The sequence below is a fragment of the Dermatophagoides farinae genome, chromosome 5 (genome assembly GCF_024713945.1).
Source record: "Dermatophagoides farinae isolate YC_2012a chromosome 5, ASM2471394v1, whole genome shotgun sequence".
In the NCBI taxonomy this organism is placed as follows: Eukaryota; Metazoa; Arthropoda; class Arachnida; order Sarcoptiformes; family Pyroglyphidae; genus Dermatophagoides; species Dermatophagoides farinae.
In genome coordinates, this window is record NC_134681.1 from 2,515,619 (window position 1) to 2,534,492 (window position 18,874).

An 18,874-nucleotide genomic window follows, 5' to 3' on the forward strand; every position below is an offset into this window, starting at 1 on the left:
AGAATTTATAAAATGACAATTTGACATTTTTTTTGAAATCGATAATAAAAAAAACCAGAAATAAATCAAACACTCGAATATTGTAATACAGTAAAAACTGGTGAATGTTAAAAAACCGTTCACCTTTTGTTTCTTACAACTTTATCACACTTGTTGATTCGTGAGAGAAAAAAAAATTACGATTCTGACAATTTGAATTTTTTTTTGGTAGTTAGTATTTCTGTCAATAGACGACAGCACTTGTTTCAAAAAAAAAAATTTGTCAATTTCATTTTTTTTCATAGGTTATTTTTTTATCGATTAAATATCAATCATCATATATCAATTATTATTGTAATTATTTATTTCATTTTTAAATAAATTTGAATTATAATTAATTAATTAATTAAAATTATATATTATTATAAAGAATTTACAATGTACAATTGTTCAATAATTCACATGAACATTATATGGCATTATATCATGATGATGATAAATTTATAATAATGAATGATGATGATTGTATATACGTTGGTTGTGGCAAAAAAATGCATTCAATTTGTCTATGGTTTTTAGCATAACAGAATTATTTTTTCAATGGAAATAGGCCTGTTCAAATTCATTGGTATTCTGGTGTTAAGAAAATTGTATATCCTGGAGGTAATATTTACAGTTAACATTAAATATTTGGAATTGGAAAAATGAGAAAAAAATCTCAGAACAGTTGTGTATGTACGGGGGGGGGAAGAAATCAAAAAAAGAAAAAGAAAATCTGTATAAAAAAAAAATAATAATCACAGTCAAATATGTCGACACAATTACGGAAATTGAACGCGAAACGAATCAATAATCAATCAATTAAGGGAAATAGAAATATTATTAGTAGGTAGGTAATTAATAAGAGCATTTTAAAATATATTTGAACAGCCCTTTTTTTAATATACAAGAATCGGGGTGAGAAAAAAATCAATAATACATTGAAAAAAATCCTACCGGGAAAAGAGGGCAAACTTTGTACAGTAACAGTTATATTGTTTTGAAATATTGGTATAAAAAAGGCGTGGCTTACATAGACTTTTTTCCCCATTTTTTTCAATGTACAAACGTGGCCAATTTGAATGATTGTTTGTTTTTTATACAAATGTATATTGTATTGAGCTACTTCGTTGTTGTCGTTTATTATTTTTATCACCATTAATGGTTCCATTAGTAGTGGTATTAGTAGTAGTTATTGTGGTATTTGACTGATCATCAACATTTTCAGCCACCAAAGTTGTTTGGTCATTATTATTGTTACTGATATTTTCATTGTTGATTTTTGACAATTTATTCATCATTTGATTACCATTTGTTTCGATATTATTATTCAATGTTGATCGTTGTTGTGAATGTTTAACTTGATATGATGATGAAAAGCTAGTCATTTTATGGTTACCATTTCCATTTGTAGCAGCAACAGGTAATGATTGATGATTGTCCATTGTTTGGCCACCATTATTTGCAATATATTGATGATAATGATTGTTTTTAATGATTGTATTTGATGATTCTGAACCATTTATAAATGCTATGGATGATGAACCCATTGGCGATGTTTTGAGATCGTTATTTGATGATGATGACATTGATGATGAACATTGATCAATTGTATCACTTGTACTTGAACTATTAACTAATGCTGCAATTGGTGTTGTTGAACATGACGATGATGGTGTTAGTAATGAAAAATTATCTGCACTTTCATTCAATGATGAACGATTAAATGTTAAAAGTGTTACTGGTTTTATTTGCTGACTAATTGATGAACTATGTATTGATCCTGACGAATCATTTCGATTGCGATTTCGATGCTGCTGCTTTTGTTGTTGTTGTTGTTGTTGTCCGTTATTTCCATTCATCAAATTATCATCCAATTTTTTGCTATTTAAATCACAATCAATCATATCTGTTGTTGTTGAATATTTTCGATATCCATTGGAATCATCATCATGTTTAGGTAGATAACGTTCAATATAATTATTACGTGAAAATTCCAATTTTGTACCAAGTTTTATTTCTAATGGTGGACTTGGCAACATCATATTTACATCATTTTCATCATCATGATTTTTTTCACTATTTTTATCTACATTATCAGTTGTAATCAATAATGGCAATGTTTCATTATTTTGGTTGTTGTTGATGGAATCATTTCGTATTTTCGATTTAACATATGTTGCATTCAATAATGGATGTGGTGGTGAATACAAATGATGATGATGAATCCGTTGATTACTATTGATTGAATGACCGTCATCGTCGTCGTTGTCATCATCATCTTCAACATCAACATTATCTGCACCATTAACTATATTTGAATTATTGAAATTATATTGTACAACATGTTGTTGTCGTTGTTGTTGTTGCTGCTGCTGCTGATCATTACTACCGGCTAGATATAAATCCGATGTATCCCAATGATAGCCTTCGGTTTGTGTTGAATTTGTCACTGTAAAATAAATAAAAAAAAAATTTTAATCAATTCATTGATTATTGGACTTTTTGCAACTTACCATTTGAATCAGATGAATCATTAAGTGATGTACGTTTTCGATGATGAGGATGATAATGATGATTACCTGTTGATGCTAGATTTAATGAGAAATAATTTAAAATCTTTGCAAGTAATCAATAAACAAATAACTTACAGTGAATATTACCAGATATTTTGGAACGTTTTTTATTCTTTTTATTATCTTTATTCGAATTAATACTAATCATCGATGATGATGATTGATGTCTAATTGTTTCAATCATTTGTGGTGATACACTTGCAATGGGTGCATTTTTCTTGAAATTTTGTGCATAATCAATAATACCGATAACTGGTGTTTGTTGATCATAATCTTCAGAATTCAATACACTATTACAATCGGTATTATTATTATTGTATAATTCTTGATAATTTTGTGCCGCGGATTTAATCTGATGATGATGATTGATTGTAGCTGCAGCTATATTATTCGACATATTTGTCATTTCAAAATTATTATCCTTATTATTAATCATAGATTGATGATCACAATTTTCATGATATAACGTGGATGATGTACGATTCGCTGGTTTTGCCGACAACAATGATTCATCAGCTTCACTATTTTTTTCTGGTTTCGGTTTCTTTTTTCTTGGTCGATTACAACAAGTACAGCAAAGTACAATAAAGAATGCAACGAATACGAGAGCAATAAGTATAATGATGACAATCATCATTTCTTTATATGAAATATGAAAATATGATTCAATCAAATTGCTTGTCAATAGACTGTGGCCATTACATTTGATGGTTGAATTTATTGGACAAACACAACGGAATGTTCCAGGTAGATTGATACAACTTGCTGATGCATGACAAGCCGGTGTATTGAGATGACATTCATCAATATCTTGATCACAATATAAACCATGCCAACCAGCATGACAATGACACTTTGGCCCAATAGATGTTTCTTCACAAACACCACCATTTTGACAATAATTAGCACTACAATGATGTGGTATTTGACAATTAATTCCAGCATATCCTGAACGACATTGACACCGATAACATTGTGGTGAATGATTTTGTTCACATGCATCAATATCCGATATGCAAATACCATCATTTTGACATGGTGATATACTACATGGTAATGTATCGATTTCACAATGAATGCCACGATAACGATGTCCTGGACATTGACATACGTATGAGCCATTCGTAAGATTTTCACATTGACCCCCATTCATACATGGCTGGGAACGGCAAGCGCCAATATTTGTTTTGAATGAACAACTAAATTCAACATTGGCCAATGTTTTCAATATAACGATTGCTGATCTCGATGTTTTATGAAAAGGGATCTGTTGTCCATTGAATAAAATATTATCTAAACAGCCATTAAATCCATGCAGGATTTCTTCATCACCAACAATACTTTCCGAATTGGATTTAACATCGCCACCAAAATAAATATCTGATTTTAAACGATTACATGACATCGGTGCACCTGGTGCAAATCCACCACTACGATATTTTCGATCCAATATCAATGATGCTGTATTATCTTTACGTTCGACAATAATTTCATGCCATTTTCCATCACTTACAAACAGATTATGTACACGTATCAAACCTTCGCCTTCACCACAATCAAACCGATATTGTATATAACCGGCAACAATTTCTAATATAATAAACGATCGATCAGTCTGTTGGGTTAAAATACGCGCACGTAATTGTTGTGTACGAAATCTGAATGATAATTTATCGATTCTTTTCACAAATAAATATCGTACATATGATCGCCCATTAAATGACATTGGATTAAATTCCTGATAACAAACAAGTACATCACGTTCATTCGATTGACATGTTTCAGCATTCTGATTACAATCGACACCAGATTTCCCAAATGGACATTGACAAATATAACCTAATGATGATGATACTGGTAAACATTCTTTATTCGCTGGACATGGATTACGATAACATTCATTCACTGTTTCATTACAAAATTGACCACCAAATCCAGGCATACAAGCACAACCGAAACGAAATTCATGATACGGTGATACGAATGTAAATTTTTGACTAACAACATATGTGATTTGATTCTCACTCAAATATAATTCTTCACGACATTCACCATTTTCACATTGAATATCTTGACATTGTGATCGTTGTGATAATTCATCGAATGATAATCCAATTTGATTTTCGATAAAATATTTATTTTCCATCAGTTTGGCACGAATCGTTTCACGGCTTAAATGATGCGATGGATGATTATCATCATTATCATTTGTTGTTATGGCAAACATTAAGCTCACTGAATCATATTGTTCATTATTATGTCGACGACGTTTTTGTGTCGCTACAGTCGTGGTCGATGATGAAATAACTTGTTGAACACTAAGTATAATCACATCATTTGTGCGAACTTTGAATAATGTTTTCATTGATCGAATAAAATTTTTCAAATAATTATTAAAAAAATCTTGCACTCTTATCGAATAGATTTTGATGACCATTGCATTTTCAATCATCGATTCAGTAATGGCAATCACTTCAATTTCAATCAAACCCCATGATTGAAATTTTTCATCCGATACAGTGACATTAATATGATATTTACCAATATCTAATCCAGGTAATGCACGTATAAAACCTTCATTCATGTCGATGGCAAAAATATTCTGATTATCATCAGGATTTGCCAAACTATATGTAAGTTTATCGAATGGATCATCATCGGTGGCATTAATTTGACCAATCAATCCACCTGGGAAATGATCCAATGAATTTATAGCAATCGATAATGGATGTACTTTTGGTGGTGTTTTTGATTCTTGTATAATCAAAATATTCAGCCATCCAATAGTCGATAATGGTGGATTACCGGAATCGGTTACTTTGATAACAAGATTATATTCCGATTGATCTTGATGGCGGAAAACAGTATTTGTATGCAACGTACAATCAATGATAATGAATTTTTCATCTTGATTGCCTTCAACAAATTCAAATTTGAATGGTCCAGAATTCAATGAACTATCTGGATCATGAATGTTGAATTCAAAAAATTTATATCCAATCGGTCGATTTTCTTTCAAATGAATAGTTTGATTAATTTTATCAAAAATAGGTGCATTATCATTATAATCGGATATTTCAACATTAATCAATACGGATGCAGAAAATGGCACCGGTTTTCCATTGTCCGAACAAAATACTTCAAGTATATATGATGATAACATTTCACGGTCTAGTTGTTTGCCAACAGTCAATATACCAAGTAATGGTTCAATATTAAATTCTTTATAGGAAAGATTATCATTCACAAATGAATATGTTAGATTGGCATTTGAAGGTGAATCACCATCACTGGCAACAATTTGATAGATTTTATCGCCAATCTGTGCATCTTCACGTATGACAATTTCATATGAACGTTGAGAAAATTGTGGACGCATATCATTAATGTCATTAACATTTATTAATAGATTAACTTCATTCGATAATGGCGGTATGCCTTGATCTTTAGCTTCAATGATAAGAAAATATTCATTACTTTGTTCATAATCAAGATCATTTGCCACTCGTATTGATCCGGTTTTACTATCAATAGCAAATGTATCGTTAATATTTCCATTGATAATTTTATATCGTATTTCAGCATTAATGCCAGTATCTTTACTTGTTGCAAATATTCGTATCACTTCAGTACCGATAGCAACATTTTCATCGATATTGGCTTTATATGATTGCATTTCAAATTCCGGTGCATTATCATTAATATCGGTTACATTCACTGTAAATGATGTTGTTGAATTCAGCATTGGCATATTTGAATCATAAGCCATAATCGTTAGATTATAGAATGAACAAGTTTCACGATCTAATGTTTTAGCCAAACGTATAATGCCACTATTTTCATGTATAAGAAATTCACCAATAGAATCAATCAGTTCATAGGTAATCTGACGATTTAGTCCAATATCCAGATCGATGGCACTAATTTTTCCAAGTATCATACCAACAGGTGAATCTTCCGGTACATGAACTGAATTCAATTGCATTAAAAATCTAGGTGGTTCATCATTAATATCACTGTATGAAAGAAAAAAAATGAGCTTATCAATCTGGAAAATTTATTAAAACTTACCTTAGAAGGATTTCAACATTGCTTGTACAATGCCAATCACGATTCTGATAATCATATACGATAACATTGAATAGATAGATTGAATGATGTTCGCGATCAAGTTTTGCATTCGTCTTTAAACGGCCACTAAATGCATCGACAACGAAATGATTTTTATGATCACCATCAAGCACAAAATAAAGTTTAGCATTTTCAGCATCATCTTGATCGACAGCTTCCACTGTAAGAATATGTGTTCCTATGGGAACCGATTCACTAACCATTTCAACATATTTTGATTTCACACAAATCGGACCATTATCATTTACATCCAAGACATCGATTAAAACTTCAGATTCCGTATGATATTTTCCATCCGTAACCAATATTTTTAATGAATATTGATCAATCATTTCACGATCGAGCGATTTATTTACATAAACATCACCAGATGATGATATGGCAAAATGATGTAAATGGTCACCTTTTGATATATAATAACGAAGTTCAGCATTCATATCTGGATCATCAACTTTAATGCGAAGAATAACGGTACCAAGAAAACTATTCTCATAGATTGCTGCAATTGAACGAGCTGGTTCAATTACAGGCGGATTATCATTAACATCATAAACAGCAATATAAAGTGATGTAGAATTTTCATGTAAACCATCCGTTATATCAATCTGTAGATTATAATGTTCCATTGTTTCTCGATCTAAATTTTTAGTCAATGAGATCCAACCAGAATTTTCATCAATTCGAAATGTGCCATCATGATCATTGCGTATACTATATTTCAGGGCATTATTCAATAGATCAATATCATTATCAAGTGCTGTCATTTTGAAAATTGTCGAACCAATTTCTTGATTTTCAGCCAACGAAAGATAATAGGATGCTGAATCAAAATAAGGTGTACAATCATTTTCATCCATAATATTGATAATAACATAGAAATAATCCGTCACATGATAGATTTTATCATAAACACGTAATGCTAAAATATGTTTAGATTTCATTTCACGATCCAATGGTTCATTCACATAGATCCGTCCATCACTATCGATGCGGAATTTATTTGAATCTGAACGTTGATCTAAGCCAACAATTTCGATATCAACATCTTTATGATAATTAGCTAGATTCAGGCTTGCCACAATTGAATTACGTTCAATATTTTCTTTAACAAATACTTCATATAGGAATGCATCACGTTTATGATGAACGCATGAATCAACAATTTCGATGGTGATTGGTACAACATTTGAAATTAATCGTTTTTGAATATTTTTGTGACCACCAACGTTACGAATAGTGTTTGGAACATTGAAAGCTTTCACAAAGAATTGAATCTTTTTTCCAGCCAATTGTGTAAGATTCTTACGAATATAAATATAACCAGTATCGGAGGCAATTTCAAAATATTCATTCATATGATTCATCATTGCTACTGTTTCAAGATCATTTACATCATCATAGATTGAATATTGAATAGCGATATTATCCACATCTTCATCATCATCGACAGCTAATACGGATAAAATGGTTGAATCAACAGGTACATCTGTGCATACAGAACATTTATATTCATCAACAATAAATCTTGGTCCATTATCATTTTGATCGATTAATGCAATACGTATTGCAGATACACCAATACGTTTACCACGATCTTGTGCACCCAATATTAGCCAATAAAATTTATCATCTTTCTCATAATCTAATTCCATTTTTAATCGTATTTCACCTGTAGTTTGATCGACATTGAAATATTTTCTTCCATAATCATTCAGTATATGATATTCAATTTGGCCATAAATATTATCATCATAATCAGTGGCATTTACGGTTAATAATGATGTGCCGATTGGTTGATTTTCACCAATAGCAACATTATTCAATATACGATTAAAACGTGGTGAAAAATTATTTGTAGGTCGAATTATGATTGAATACGTTTCTGTTGATGAATATATGCCATCCGTAATGGAAATATTCAAAACATAATGATGTTTAGTAACACGATGATCTTGACGATGATGATAAAGATAACGTGAATTTTTCAAATTCCTTACATACAATGAACCAGTCATTTCATCAATTTTGAATGCCATATCAGCACCGGATATTATTTTATAACGTAATTTATCTTGATCACTTTCATCTGCATCATAGCCAATGATTTTTGTTACAAATCCATCATTATCAATATCTTCATCGATTGTTGTTGTAAATGTTGCTGGTAAAATTGGTGCATTATCATTCACATCCAATATTTCGATCCAAACTTGTGCTGTTGATGTCAATTGTACGGAACCATAATCATTGACCATTATTTCGAAATGATAAAATGATTCAGTCTCATAATCAAGACTATTTTTCAAATAAATGATTCCATCATCGGGCGATATATAGAAATGACTTTTATTCATACTCATTCCCATTATATGATATTGTAGCCTGGAATTTGCACCACTATCCGGATCATAAGCATCGACACGTAAAACAGATGAACCGACCATCAAATTTTCCGGTATTGAAACATTGTAATAAAATTTTGTAAACATTGGCTGATTATCGTTAATATCATCGACTATTTAATAGAAAAAAAATTAAAGAGAGAATTTCGATCAAATTAACCATTACATGATTGAAACATCATTTTCGAAATTTTTTCTACCTTTAATAAAAACATTAACTGTGGATGATGTATCCGAAATGGCATCTGTAGCCGATATAAGTAAATTATATTGGCTGGTAGTTTCACGATCCAATTTTTCCACCACACTTATCGTACCTACATAGATTGAATCAAAATCAAATTTAGTGAAATGCGATAAAAAATGTTTTATATATGTAAAAAACAAGAGAAAAAAATTTTCATCGCCTCAACACTCACATAATGTATTACTCATCGTTGATAGATCTGTGATAATTTTTTTTTTTTTTTTTTGGTTTTTGCCCACCCGATGAATTTTTTTTTTAAGTTTAGTGTAGGAAAATAGTAAGGGAGAAAATAGCAGTAGTAGTAGTAGTAGAAAATGGTAATTAGATGTATGTAGTGAAATATGTGACAAAAAAAAACCCAGATAACCCAGATAGTTAAAATAGTGAAAAAAAACGATGATTATTGATGATGATGATGATTTTTATATGGACGATGAAAAGAATGACAAACAACAAAAAGAAAATGAGTAAATTTTAGATTAGTTGAGAGAAAGAGAGAGTAAATGTAAATTAGTTCAATTAGATGTGTGTGTGTGTGTGAATTGATTGACATGAAAACAAAAACAGAAAAAAACAAAAACAAAAAACAAAATAAAAACAAAAACAAAAACAAAAACAAACCTGTATTAAAATCAAGTAGAAATTCATCATTATCATTTCCAGCTTCAATCTGATAGAAAATTTGTCGACCGTGTGAACTTTCGGCTTTTATTGTTAAAAATGGTAACATTGGTGGATAATTTTCATTGATTGTAATATTATAATATGATTGTGTGAATAATGGTATGCCACCAGTGATCATACGTAATGTAACGTTTATCATTGAATTCATGGATGGTTGACCTATTAGTAAAACGGAAATGAAAGCAAAAATTTGGCAAAAATTTGACAATCAAAAATTTTTTTTACCTAAATCTTTAGCCATAACAAGTAATGTATAGTTAACAGGGTAATTGTTATCACCATCATCATTGAAATCATTGTTGTTGATTGTACGGGCAATGGTTAAATGACCGGTTATTGTATTCAATGCAAATAGATTATTTGGATCACCAGAAACAATTGAATAATGTATTTTCCCATTAATACCATCATCCATATCGACAGCTTGAATTTTGCCAATAAGATCACCAATATTAGAATCAGAATTGAAAACAAATTGATATGGTAAACCAACAAATTTCGGTTGATTATCATTAACATCATCAACATTGATTTCAATTAATGTTTGTGCAATTCGATTACGAATAGAAATCGATTGAACTTCAATAGCTAATTCAAATCTTTTGTTTTGAAATAAAATAAAAAATAAAATTGATTCAACAGTTGTAAAAATGAATAAAATAAAAAAACACATACTTTGGTGTTGTCTCACGATCAACCGGTATTCCACGATAAAGTATTGCACCCGAAGTACGAGCAATTTTAAATAGTTGTGTTGGTGTCATAATTCGAAATATTAAATGTTCATGAAGTTTATTACCATCAATAGTTGGCATTAAAATTGTGCGTAGATTTGATGAATTTTCACGTATCGATGCTTGATAACGTTTTTGTCGGAAACGTAATGTACTTATGGGCATTTTCTTGACATTAATTATTACTTTTGCTTCGCCGGTAAATTTACCATCACTAACAGTGACTACAAGTTCATGAATACCAAGTTTAATATCCGGTTTCGTAGTCATAATCTGACCTGTTGTTGAATTGATCCAGAATTTCTTTTCTTCATCATTCAATTTTTGCGTGGACTTCAATTGATAACTGAGATCTGGATTCCAATCACTTGAGCTATCGATATTTTTATCTGGATTAAAATCACAATCAATAGCGGCAACTTTGGTGATGATAACATTTGAAAATGTCGGCAGAAAAAGTGTTGCATGAAATTTATTCACAACAAATACAGGTGGACAATCATTTACTGGTAAACACCGAATACGAACTGTTGCATCATCGGACGCTTTCAATTTCGGTGTGCCATCATCAACTACAGAAACGGAAAATTCCATCTGTTGATGTTTATCATCACAATCCAACATACGTATCAATGAAATGGCACCAGTACGTGGTTCAATACGAAAATATTCACGAGCTTCATGTTCAACAATTTGATAGACAAGATTATAGAATGAATCCTTATCATAAGCACGAATAACTAATGGTGAACCAGATTCAGTTTGAACAAATGTATTGATTGGTGTTGTTTCAAAAATTTGTCCCTCGAATATAGTCTGATTCCAATATGGTGCATTATCATTGATATCAATCACATTGACAAATACTTTGGTTGTCACATTTGCACCCATTAAATTTGATGCTTCAATTGTCAGCTGATATGCCGGACAATGTTCATAATCTAATGATCGACGAACATATAGCTCACCATTATTAACATTTATAGCAAACATTTTATCCGGATCACCACCGATAATGGTGAAAAAACTGGTCTGTTTATTAATCATCTTAACAGATATGATAACTGTGCCGACTTTTTCATCTTCACGAACTTCAACCACATAATTTGTTTGTTCAAATTTTGGTGGTGAATTATCCGGTAATGTAATCAATATATGTACATTTGCAGTATTACTTAATGATGGTTGACCTTGATCATTGGCTTTCACCAATAAATAATATTCAGATAATTGGCGAAAATTCAGCTGTTTCGCAACAAATATGTAGCCAAGATCCGTTTCAATGTCGAATGTTTGATCAATATTACCAGAGATGATTGTATAATTAATTTTAGCATTATTTCCATAATCAGTATCGAATGCTTGTACCTGTAATATTGAGGTGCCGATCGATGATGATTCCACAACATTTGTCTCAAAATATGGGGTAATAAATTGCGGTGATTGATCATTCACATCAATTACATTGATTATAACTTTAGTGAATGCACGTTGATTTAATGAACGGCTATGTTTACGACCGGATCTTGCTTCCACCACCATTACATGTTGTTTGCCTTGTTCATAGTCTAATCGATTTTTGATCCGAATACGACCAGACCAACTTTCCACTTCGAATTTCGTCAATGTTTCCGGTGATTGCGTTGAATATATTGAAAATGATGTCTGATCATTTAAATCAGTAATGACATTCAATTTAAGTACATCACTACCAACTGTTATGTTTTCAAATACATTAACAACATATTTTTCTTGTCCAAATGACATAATGTCATCAAAATCATTCATAATATTCACTAAAATATTAATAGTAGAATTATCTTGACCATCGGTTGCCAATAATGTCAGATTAAATTGACTGATAAATTGATTACGTAATGATTTTGCCACTACTAATGCACCAGTATCAAGAAATGCAAATGAATCATCAACATTACCATCAATAATATGATAACATAATCGATCATTATCATCATCAGATGATTTGATCCACGCAGCCGTATAGCCAACAATTTCATTACGATTAATCATTATAATTGAATCAAATGGTTCAATTGATGGTTTATGATTATTCTCACGAATATTCACTGCCAATACACGTATTATAATATGTACAGTTGATGTAAATGGATTCGGTTGATTACAATCAGCAATTCTTACGACAAAATCATAACTTCCTTTTATTATCTTATCTTTTGTTGGATAAATATGTCCACTATTCGTGTCAAGATGAAAGTATTTTTTTTCATTCCCTTCAATTATTTCATATGAAATCGTACAACGACCATCATCATCATCTTGATCATAGGCAATAATCTGACAAACTGGTAATCTTTTATCAATTTGTTCACCATACATATAACAACGATATGTATTCATTACTGATTTTGGCTCAAATTCATTCACATCCAATATATTCACAATGATTGGTGTGCGTGATTTTAAAAATGTTGTCATCATCATTTCATTATGATTCGTATGATTATTGTCATTAATGATTGGTTCCATTACATCTAAATCCAATACATATCTTGAAATGGTTTCACGATCTAATTTATCAGTCGTTCGTACGTAACCATTATTATCAATTTCAAATGGCACTTGTCGATCACTAATATTGAATAAAATTATATTCGATCCATCCATTGAATGATGATGATGATGATTGAAATCTTGGTCATATGCCTCAATCTGTAATATAAGACTACCGATTGGAATATTTTCCAATACATTTACTGTATAGAATGATTCTTTTGTTATTGGTGGCATATCATTAACATTTTCAATTTCAATATATAATTCCAAGAAACTTGCTAATGGCACTGCAGCACGATCTTTGGCAACAATTGTAAGCCAAAAATGTGATGAAATTTCACAATCCAATATTACAGCCGTATAAATATTTCCATTCGAATCGATTGTAAATCTACCAAGACCATCACCACCAATAATTTGATAAATTAATGGCAGATTTGGATTATCCTGATCATATGCTGTTACTTTGGTGACAAACGAACCGATTGGCATATTCTCTTTAATGGTTGCATTATCATAGAAATTCGGAAATTTCGGTGAATAATAATTTTCATTTACATCTTCAATTTCAATAATAAAATATGTACTTGTTGATAATGGTGGTTTGCCTTCATCCGTGGCCGTAATAGTTAGATTATAAAGTTGAATTTTTTCATAATCCAGTGATTTATGTAGACGAATATTACCAGTCAAATCATCAATAGAAAATGTATTATTTTCTGTATCAAATATCGTATAACGTATATCACCGGATTCATTTTCATCCTGATCAAATGCTGATATACGCATCAAACGTGTACCGATTGGTATATCTTCACGTACTTTTAGAAAATATGAACTTTGAAAAAATAATGGTGCATTATCATTGATATCTAATGGAAGAAAAAAAACGATGTCAAGGTTATTAGCCATATTTATTAGCAGTTTAAGAGCAAAAACAAATGCTTAAACTTTGATAAACTTACCGAGAACTTGTATGGTTATCACAGCAGTTGTTGATAATGGTGGTTTTCCTGAATCCGAAACCGTTACATAAAGAATATATTTATCGATTGTTTCACGATCCAATTTTTGTTCTAATCGTAATGTACCATTATGAAGATCAATGGAAAATGTATCCGCATGTCCATCAATAAAATATTCAAGACGAGCATTTTCTTCTGAATCTTTATCTTGTGCATAAATCATACCAATTATTGTTTTTGGCTGTGTTGATTCCGATATTTTAAATACATAATCATCAACATCAACAATTGGTTTATTATCATTAACATCTTCAACGATGATTGTAATGGTTTTATTCGAACATTTTTGATTTTCCACACATTGATCACAGACAGTGATGAATAGTTTTAACTGTTTGATTGTTTCATAATCTAATTGTTCAATTAGATATAGGTTACCATCATATTGACCAATTTCGAAATAGATTTTTTTATTATTATCCAAATAATCCAAATCATGTTCAATTTCTTGTATATTCAATGACCATACAAGTGTTGAATCAAATCCTGTATCACTATCATTTGGCAATTATTGTCGCTACTTTTGTTCGTATCGGTGTATCTTCACGTAATCGTATTTCATTTGATTTATCAATAAATATTGGCGAATGATTCTCATGATGATGATGATGATGATGCGGAGATTTTCGCAATAATTGAATGGCATCTTTCTCTTCCGGTTGTAATTGTATTGAATCCAATATAAATGAAATTCTATGCTGTTGTTTCGATTTATTCCGTATACCAGAATCAATACATTGAACATTGATATTTCGTTGCTGTTTCAATGTCGATAAACGTTTAGATCGAATATCTTTTCGTCTTTTGTTGTTATTTTTTGTTGTTGTTGTTGTTGTTGCTGTTGAATGTGCATTATTATCATCATCAACTAGAACAATGTTTATTGGATTTGTATCGGAAAAATAATGTCCATCCGTCGCTGATGCTGTCAAGGTCCATAAAATTTTATTATTATTGGCATTGGCATTGGCATTCATACGATTGTTCAATGATTTTATCTCTTTTTTTAGATTACAAATCAATTCAAGTTCACCAGTTTTTTCATCCAAACGAAAACAACGTTCAGCTTCTGGTTGTAATTGTTGTGTGAATAAACGATAATAAATTGTATTATTATTTTCGTAATTCTTGTTTTTATTATGATCATTCAATCGATCTAGATCAATTGCCGATAATTTCAATAATTGTGTGAATGGTTTTGTTTCAACTGGTAGATATATCGTACAATTAATACGTTCAAATTGTGGACGATGGTCATTTGAATCGACAATACTGATATTGATTGCCATTTGATTTTGTCGCCGGAATGGTTCACCCCAATCCGATGCACGTATAAATAATAGATAATTATGACGCATCAATTCAAAATCAAGTGGTTGACTGATATAAATGTCACCTTTATATTGATCAATAGCGAATGGTAATTGATCAACATCCGGGCCATAATACAATAGTTCATATGTTACAAATCGATTATTCGTTTCTGAATCATAATCATCAGCTTCCACATGATATATCACACTTGCATTTGGTTTATTCTCTTCAATCGATAATTGTACAATACCATTTGGTGGTATATCGAAATTTCTAAATTGTGGATAATTATCATTAACATCCATAATATCTATAAAGACCATTGTGGTTGCAATTTGATTCATTTGATGTTGTGCACGAACCACTAGACGATATTCGGCTACATTTTCACGATCAAGTCGACTACGTGTATAGATGATACCATTAACAGTGATACCAAATGTACCATTTTCATTACCATTTATGATTGAAAAATGTATTGAATTATCTGTAGTCGATGATCGAATATCACTTAATTTTCGTGAGGTTTGTGTTTGCAATTCTGTATCTAATTGATGATATTTATCATGCATACCACCGCTATAAGAAATTTTGAGATCAACTTGCAAGACTTGTGTGCCAATCAATGAATTTTCATACAATTCTTTATAATATTTTTCTGATGTAAATTGAAAATTTAAACTGAAATGTTCATCTAATGATATCTGTATGGTTTTATTCGCTACACGTTGACCACAATCACGTGCTTGTACAATAAGCTCAAACATTGATAATGATTTTGTTGATGACAATGATGATAATTGAAATAAATCAGCGATAGATTTGATCAAATGTAAATTATAATCATTTGATGATTGATTTGTAATACGAAAAAATGATCGTTGATTACCATCAATTATATTGAATGAACAAATTTGACCATAAATACCTAGATCTTCATCACTAACATGTATTATGGCATAAATCGATGAACCAATCAATTCATTGGGTGTGGTGGATAATGTACTATGTTGTTTGATTGTAATCAATGGTGCATGTCTATTCACTGGCTTTATACGAATATTTACTTTTGTTTTAGATGATTCAATTGTCTGTGATGAAAGATGGTGGCCACGATCGCGTGCCAATATTGTTAGATTGACAATAAATTCTGTTAATGCTGTCGTTGTAATAGTGTTTTCATTTGTCGATAATAATTGATGTAGATATAATGGGCGTGTATTATAAATAATGCCCAATGTTGGATGTATGGCAAAATAGATGCTCTCATCAGCCAGGCTATAGTAAATTTCACCATTCAAACCAATATCTGGATCAATGGCTGTCACTTGTATTAGATTCGTTTCTAATGGTACATCTTCATAAACATCGATATCATAGTTTTTTTCGAAAAATATTGGCGATATATCATTACAATCCAATACGGTTACGGTGACATTACATTTTGATTTAAAACGTACAGCTTTATTGTGTTCCGAAGTGATTGTAGCTCGTACACGAAGTTCATATTTAGCTCGATTTTCTCTATTCAATACGGCATTTTTATCATGTCTAACACGAATAAGAAGAAAGAAAAAATTTCCAACATGATGATGATCGGCACGAAATATTTTATCCGGATCACCAGCAACAATTTTATATCGTACATTCAATGCTGGATCCGATATATAAATGCCCATTTTTTCCATTGATGTTGCATAAATTTTCGACAATGAATTTTCCGGTATCGTAACATTATAATTGGTACGTGTAAATTCAAAATTAATACGATGATCAATTTCTTCATTATTCATATTTATTTTACTATCCAACGGATCATTTACCATAATAGAGGTTGTGGCATTGTTTTGCATATTGGTTGACGAAATAGTAGAGAAATCATGATTATTAATGAATCGATTATTCGGTATTAAATTTTCAATGTCATTATCACTAATATGGTTAATGTTTTCATCATCATCATCAGCTTTAGCTGTCGTACTAGTCGTCGTTGTCGAAGTGGTCGTCGTTGTTGATGATGATATCGCAATTATGTCATTTTCAGCAACAGGATCATTATTATTATTATCATCATCATCATCATCATCATTAATATTGATTGTCAAATCATGATTTTGTTGAATTTTTTCCAAATTATTCAATGATAATAATTTGTTTGTTGAGCTTTGTAAAACATTATTGATATCATGATCATCATCGTCATTAATATTCGATTCATTATGATGATCTTGTTTTTGTTTTTGTTGTTGATGATGACTTAGATTATAATTGATTTTTGATGAATTTTCATCATCATGATGAATTTCTTGATGAGGATGATTGTCATCGGTAAGAATTTTGTTTTGAAACAATTCTAAATTGATATTATCATCCCTATTATCAATGTAAGTGTCAGTGTCTGTATCGTTGTCGTCAATATCATCATCATCATCGTCGTTGTCGTCAACATCATCTACATTCACATTATCATTATTATTGATGCGGTCATCGTCGTTTGGTAATAAAATTGACCGTTCATCATTTTGTTGTTGACCATCATTAGCATCAATATCATCATCAGCATCGTTATTATTATTATTATTAATGTCGAAATTATTGAATGTCGATGATAATTTGACTGTTGTAAAATTTTTATGACTACCGTATGATGACCGTATTTCATGATCATGATGATTGACATTCGTATCAGCAGTAGCAGTAGCAATCGTAGTATTTATAATGGTCATGACAATAAATAATAAAAATAAAAATGTTTTCCACATATTTTTCATTTGATTAGAATGTGGATTATGATTATGAAATTTTGATGACTTGAAATGTGACGGTTTTCCCTTGGTCAATAAACAACAACAACAACAACAACAGCTGCAGCAGGTACCAAAACAACAGGAACAATTTGTTTTTATAGTTGAATATTTACATTGAAAATAACTTAAAGACTTAGTTGATTGTGGTGACGGTGGCGATAATGAGATCATTGTTGATTTATCATTTTGATTGTTGTTGTCGTCGTGGTCATGAATTGATTTAATTTTTTTAATTCTTGCTCGTTTACGATTTCTTAGATTGATTATACATTGATCATCATTTGAATGGCAATTTGTAATTTTAGTCACAAATTTTTCTGAATGAACAGGATTCATATTTGATTTGATTTGATTTTTCAATCTTTGTTGGAATTAAAAAAAACAATTTTCAAGTTAATTCG

General features: G+C 30.7%; 1 protein-coding gene across 1 annotated transcript; it reads right to left on the reverse strand.

The window, feature by feature from the left end:
- Nucleotides 1–327: 327 nt before the first annotated feature.
- On the reverse strand, nt 328–18,602 carry LOC124498690 (fat-like cadherin-related tumor suppressor homolog). Its single transcript, XM_075731372.1, is given in 11 exon segments — nt 328–2,470; nt 2,535–2,609; nt 2,670–6,610; nt 6,666–9,240; nt 9,328–9,444; nt 9,547–9,573; nt 9,996–10,217; nt 10,284–10,657; nt 10,734–14,199; nt 14,293–14,851; nt 14,853–18,602. Coding segments are annotated over 11 exon segments (16,296 nt in total). The 5' UTR covers nt 18,438–18,602; the 3' UTR covers nt 328–1,115.
- Nucleotides 18,603–18,874: the final 272 nt, after the last annotated feature.